At 33.1% G+C, this 7,077-nt stretch overlaps 2 protein-coding genes across 2 annotated transcripts in view; both read right to left on the bottom strand.

Moving 5' to 3' along the window:
• LOC129796090 (zinc finger protein 431-like) overlaps window positions 1-7,077 on the bottom strand; it is a 382,644-nt gene that overhangs the window by 273,655 nt on the left and 101,912 nt on the right. The window lies entirely within an intron of this gene.
• On the bottom strand, window positions 443-7,071 carry LOC129796095 (molybdenum cofactor synthesis protein cinnamon). Its single transcript, XM_055837815.1, has 4 exons — window positions 6,957-7,071; window positions 6,291-6,896; window positions 2,781-3,805; window positions 443-2,714 (listed from the first exon to the last, which is right to left on the bottom strand). The coding sequence occupies exons 1-4, from the start codon at window positions 6,985-6,987 to the stop codon at window positions 2,577-2,579; spliced, it is 1,800 nt and encodes a 599-aa protein (XP_055693790.1). The 5' UTR covers window positions 6,988-7,071; the 3' UTR covers window positions 443-2,576.

Genomic DNA, 7,077 nt, shown 5'->3' with positions numbered 1-7,077 from the left:
CAGTTAAGTAGCAAAATTTCCAATATTATCTTTTAACCTTTACAAAAAAAACCAACAATTTATAGACTAGAGGAGCTACATACAGCATACATATCTACAGTGTGGGAAGCTTAGAAGCTCATTCAACTTGGAAGATTCTTACAAAGAAATTACATTCTAATTTTTAAAAGATCATTTTAATTTAAAATCAAATAAAACTTTACGAGTTAACGTATGTTTTAGAAGTAGAATAAATTTTCAGATATCTCAATCCAATCAAAAGTTAGCTGTTTAAATCATAACCTAATTTTCTGACCATAGTGTATTTTTTTTAAAAAGAAAATAATATAGAACTTACCTTTTGTAGCTTCCAAATTAATGAAAAATTCAAACTCAAAATAAAACCAGCAGAAGAAATCAACAAGTGGAACTTGAGTGGAAACCAGTGATACCAAAAAACATATTTCTTTTTTTTTGTTTAATTTATTACAATTTCTTTTCAATCAATAAACTTTGTGTATAAACATTATAAACAAAAAATCATTTTCAGTTTTACATTTTTTTACAATTCATAACATTCAATAAAAATATTCAAAATTTGATGACTAACTCTTGTAAAGATTTTTAAAAGAATATTTCTAAGATGCAATTAAACTTTCCTTCTGTAATAGCTCATTTGCAATGTACATAAAATTCGTTATATTATAGAATCCTAGAAAATTCAGAAATCGAAAAATTTAGATTCACTATATAGTAAAGGTATTAAACAATACCGATTCCTCAAGTTCGCAACTTGAAATTAATTAAGCAATTACATAGCTTAAAAGTCAGTGCTTCAAGCTATCACTCCGAACAAAGATTTGCATCATAAACATGATGTTTTAAATAATATTAAACAAGATAAAAAGATATTCAGAAAAATTTGGTCCTTCGAGCCGGAATATTAATTGTAACTCTTTACCCTTGATTGAATCAAAGATTACGCTAGAAAAATTTGGTCCTTCGAGCCGGAATATTAATTGTAACTCTGATTTCTTGAAAACATCAAGAACCGTCAGAAAAATTTGGTCCTTCGAGCCGGAATATTGATTGTAACTCAAAATTCTTGAAGACATCAAGATTTTAACCAGAAAAATAAATCTAGTTTAGGGATAGAAATTCGGTCCTTCGAACCGGACAACAATTAGACCTCATTATTATAAATATAAAATCAATCGATTAAAAATATTAAAAATTGATTACAAAATAAATATCAAACGCTAAAAAATAAGAAAAATTTGGTCCTTCGAGCCGGAATATTAACTGTAACTCCTAAGTCTTGAAAACATCAAGATTAACGTTAGAAAAATTTGGTCCTTCGAGCCGGAATATTAATTGTAACTCTTAATTCTTGAAAACATCAAGTTTATGTTAGAAAAATTTGGTCCTTCGAGCCGGAATATTGATTATAACTCTTTATCCTTGATTAAATCAAGGACTACGTTAGAAAAATTTGGTCCTTCGAGCCGGAATATTAATTGTAACTCCTAATTCTTGAAAACATCAAGCTTAACGTTAGAAAAATTTGGTCCTTCGAGCCGGAATATTAATTGTAACTCCTAATTCTTGAAAACATCAAGCTTAACGTTAGAAAAATTTGGTCCTTCGAGCCGGAATATTAATTGTAACTCCTAATTCTTGAAAACATCAAGTTTAACGTTAGAAAAATTTGGTCCTTCGAGCCGGAATATTGATTGTAACTCTTAATCATTGAAAATATCAAAGATTTCATTAGAAAAATTTGGTCCTTCGAGCCGGAATATTAATTGTAACTCCTAATTCTTGAAAACATCAAGCTTAACGTTAGAAAAATTTGGTCCTTCGAGCCGGAATATTAATTGTAACTCCTAATCATTGAAAATATCAAAGATTTCATTAGAAAAATTTGGTCCTTCGAGCCGGAATATTAATTGTAACTCTAATTTAAATGAAATTCGACGTGCCCGTCGAATTAAAGAATTTCTTCAGAGAAATTTGGTCCTTCGAGCCGGAATATTGATTGTAACTCTTTATACTTGAAAATATCAAAGATTTCATTAGAAAAATTTGGTCCTTCGAGCCGGAATATTAATTGTAACTCTAATTTGAATTAAATAAAATAATTTCTTCAGAAAAATTTGGTCCTTCGAGCCGGAATATTAATTGTAGCTCTAATTTGAATTAAATAAAATAATTTCTTCAGAAAAATTTGGTCCTTCGAGCCGGAATATTAATTGTAACTCTTTAACAACTTCACCCAAAAGGTGAAACGGGAAATAACTCTCCCAAGTCAGAAGTAAATTCTGTCAAGACAACATCACTTTGTTTAACAAGTAATTAAATTGGGCATAAACCATAATAACTTGAACCAAGTTGTGCTAAAATGCACTTGAAAAATCTAAATTTTTCGATTTTCTGAATATCATACGATATTCGACATAAAATCTGCAAAAAACTTTGCAGTACATTGCAAAAAAATATATATATCTTACACAGATAATTCAATGAATAGAACAGTTATAAGAAAATCTAATTGCATCTTAGTTAATTCATATAAAAAATAATTTACTTGTGAATTTTCAATCCGATATGAAATCTAATTTTAGAACAGATGCATTGAGAAGTAATCCCTTCCTAATTGATTCCTGATTACCATCCTTCATTGGTAGATGAAGTAGAACATCAGCATCTAGTAAACTCTTCAAACGGCTGCTTATCTAATTAAGGCCAGAAGGGCATTATTAGCAAATACAATCTTAAAATACTACGTGGGAATAACATACCTGATTCCCAGTAACTGATGCCCAAAGCTCTCCATCCATAGACTTTACAGTTGCCCTCATGTATTCAGGACGGGGATCCAGATTGAGGGAATTGTTGAACAGCTTCACTTTGATAACCGGTAGGCAGCACTTCTTTCGTGGAAAATTGCAGAGGTAACGTAGTGCAGGTAGCACAAGGAGATGGAATGTGACGAACGTTGAAACTGGATTCCCCGGTAGACCAAAGACTAATTTTGTTGAATCATCTTTTCTATGAGCGAATGTCAAAGGCTTCCCTGGCTTCATGTTAACACGTCCAAATGAAATTTCAAAGTTCATATCCTGCAGTACTGCCTTCACGTAGTCCTTATCCCCCATGGATACACCTCCTGAGCATATGACGACTGAACACTTCTCCAGGGCACGTTGGAAAGCCTTTTTTAGTCCATCAAATGTATCTCCAGCAATTTCAAAGGATGTTACGTGAAATCCAAAGTCCTTGAGCAACTTTTGTAGCATTGGTGTGTTGCTATCGTAAATTTGTCCATCACCCAATGAATCACATCCTGCCACCTTGAGTTCGTCTCCCGTTGAAATTATAGCAATCTTCACGGGCAATGTATCCGGAACGGTTAATCCCACGGAAGCTGCTAGAGCAACTTTAGCCGCATCAAAAGGATGTTGGTGTACAAAAAGCTCCTCTCCTTGCTTCATATCGCATCCAATATTGCGAATATCATAATTTTTCACTGGATCCACCAACAGTTCAATCTTTACCTCCTGATTGCCATTCAATTCAATCAATCTTGTATCTTCAACTTGAACTATGGCATCTGCGTGATTTGGTAATGGAGCTCCTGTGTTGATCTTATAGCACCCGTCTTCAGGAAAATCCTCTTCAACTATCCCAGTTCCAGCTGAGATACATCCCAAAACTCTTTTAATTCCTGCCCCACCAGATGATTTGACAGCGTATCCATCTTTTATTGAAGCTCTAAATGGTGGTAGTGAAATTGGACTATGTACGATGGATGGAATTGTACGATCTATAAAGAAAAGAAAGTACAGCACATTACAATAAATTCAATGCTTTTTCTTTTACTTTACAAAAATCGTAGAAAACTTTGAAAAAAATCAAAAATGACTTCAAAGGAGAATTGTTTTGAGGGAGAAAACTTACACTGAAGAAAGTTAAATTTTTTGAACACTAAATTCAATTGCACAAAGTTATAGTTTTCATTTTGACTTTGAGAAACTTTAACAAATTGTATTTCTTTAGCTCTCTGATGTTTGCAGTAGAGCGATCACTTTGAGACTGACTAAACTATTTCTTCGAGTTGAGTTTTTATACCCTTGAGAGCCCTCCCAACTTTCCAAAAAGGATCTGACCGATATTACTTTTTGTACCTGAGATTACATTAAATTCTTTTTTTCTCCTAGACATAATACCTTTCCTACCTGTCTGAAGTCATTATAAGTTTTTAATTACTTCCAGAATACTCATTATCTTCTAATTTTCTGGAATGTTCTCAAAACCTAATTTATTCTTGAAAAGTCTCTTTTCGTCTTCATCGTATTTTCAAAGAATTTTATGAAAAGTATATCTTTTAGAAAAAAAAAGTGCTTGTAAAACTTCTGACAGAAATGTGATTTTTAACTTTTAAAATCTTTTTATTTAACAAAAACCGTCAAAATTTTCAATAAATTTAGAGAAAAAGAATATTCTATTCAAGTTAAAAAGCATTTTTTTAACTTTCTCTCTCGTCTAAAAAAGAATTCTTAGAGAAAATTTATATGTAAAAGGAAACCGTTGTAAAGCAATAAAAAAAGAACTTTAAAAACTTGTTACTAGGCCATTAATTTCTTGACCCTATTTCCACTTAAACAGCAATAAACCCTAATCCTGAGAAAGTTTTTCAGGTAAATACAAAGAAGGGAACGTTTGACTCCTTTAAAATGTGTTTGGCTTTGTGACTTGGAAATATTCTGGGCCGTAAAGCAATAAATTTTTTAAAAAATGTGTTAAAATAAATTCAAAGAACCAACTTTTTTTTAATATAAAGTTTTTAATTATATAAAAAGTGCGCATTACTGGGGCATAAAAGGCGCGCGTTAAAAAGCATCCTGTCACCATCTTGGATATGTCCTATCCTCGTGTTAAAATGCTTTAATAACGCCGTGTAAACGTTTACAGAAATTCTTTTAAGTTAAGATAATTTATCTTTATTCAAAAGTACTTTTTTGGAAGTTAAAAAAAAACCATGAAAATTATGCATTCAAGAAAGTGGGAGAAAGAAAAAATAATTCTTTGCACCACATTTATTCAACATGGTTGATTTTGAGGTTATAAGCCGGCAAATTGCACAGATTATTCCACTTTGGAGCACAAAGGCGTATCAAAAAATACATTTAAAAAAATCTCTTGCTTTATAGAATTAAAAAGCAATTAAAAGAAATAATAAAATATCCAATAAATTACCAAGAAAAAATTGATTTTATACATTTTTTTCAGGCCAGTCATCCGACATTCTCCATTGGAAATCAAAAATAGTTTTTACGTGAAAAATTAGCAATTCCTCGACAATTTTATTTTATCATCCCACAAGTTGAGATAAATGAAGTTAAAATAACACAAGAAAATGAATTTTTTTGATAAACTTCCCCCACAAAAATTCTTCAATTAATTTTATATTGCACAAAAATCCAACATGGTGGACTTTTGGGTCTAACCCAAGCCATGGAAAATTTTGCCTTTACCACGCCCAAAGCGACTTTTCTTGAATTTTTTAAATAAAAAAGTTTTTCGAGGCTTTTTCAATGAAAATTAAGTAATTTGAAGCAAAAAATCATACGCAGAATAAGCAAAAAATGGAAATGGAGACACTTACCAAGTCGGCCACATTGAAAGTGACGCCATCAGATTTTAGGTGAATTTATCACCTAAAATCCGCGGTTAAACTCACAAAATCTTAACAAAATGCATTTTAGAGACTTTTAATGTTACTTTTCTACATTTTTAGAAGGAATTTGGGGATTTTCCACAAAGAAAAAGTGGAAAAGAAATTTTTGCGAACTTTACACTTGAACTGTCGGGAACGAAATGGCCGAGAAATTTTTCTTCGTTCGTTACGAACTGCTTTGGCGGTTTGAACTTTCATCTCTGTCTAACACATTGAACGAGGGATGCTGTCTTTTTTCTCGAAATAAATTCCCCGAAGTCTTGGCATTTTGCTTGCATGCAATGTGAGACATTTTCAGCAGATTTGAAATGAAAATTCGTTAGAATCGAGAACATTCTCTGAATCAAAACTTTTGCAATTATTTTTCAGAGAATTTTTCATGTTTTTTTTTATAATCTCTCTGATAATAATTAGAATAATAATTAAAAAATAGTTAAACGATTTCAATGTCTGATACTTTTTTTTTCCGTACATTGCGTGTAACAGCCTTTGTGGATTTTTTCTTGAAGCAATTACTCAGCAAATTATTTTGTAATAAAAGGTCACAAATGATAATGATTATGGTACTCACATGGCTCAATAACCTTGAAAACCTCTTCCAGAGCAGCTGAAAGCTCCACCATGGGGAACTTTGAGCCCCTCTCAGTTGGCTGTCCTCCGGGAAGAGTATCTCTGGAGCAGTCACACTTTGCCATTTGAATTTCACTGTGTGTTGCCTCTACTGCCTTCTTGTTGTCCCTGAGAAGGTTCAGTGCATGCGGAAGCACAGCAGAGATTGCTTCCAAACACTCCCGGACTGCCTTTGGGCTTCCTGGTAGATTAACAATGAGCGTGGAGCCCCTCACACCACAGACAGCTCGAGATAGAGGCGCCATGGGAGTTACAGCCAGGCTGGTGATGAACATTGATTGAGCCAGCTGTGGTGCTTCCTTCTCAATGACCTTCCGGGTGGCTTCTGGGGTCACGTCACGCGGTGCAAATCCCGTACCACCCGTTGTAAATACCGCATCCACCTCCTGGGTGTCTGCGTAGACAATTAAGGTCTTCTCGATCAACTTCTGCTCATCCGGAATGATTTTGTATGCAATCGCACAAGATGGGAATTTCTTCTCCAGGAATTCCTTCGCTGTTGGCCCACTGCGATCGAGGGATTCATTTTTGGAGCAAGTATCGCTAACTACAGAGGATTTATGAGATTCTTTCTACGTGAAATTGACAGTGGATGAAGTTATCTTACTTGTTAGTACAGCAAATTTAAGATGAGACATTTTTTTAAGCCGGAAAATAAAGAAAAATTCCACTTCACAAAGAAAATAAAATCATACAAGAAAAATGAGGTTATGTTAATTCAGCACTTT

This window comes from Lutzomyia longipalpis, chromosome 4, assembly GCF_024334085.1.
Source record: "Lutzomyia longipalpis isolate SR_M1_2022 chromosome 4, ASM2433408v1".
Lineage (NCBI taxonomy): Eukaryota > Metazoa > Arthropoda > Insecta > Diptera > Psychodidae > Lutzomyia > Lutzomyia longipalpis.
Note: the sequence above shows the minus strand (reverse complement) of the source record. Positions and strands in the feature narration are given on the sequence as shown.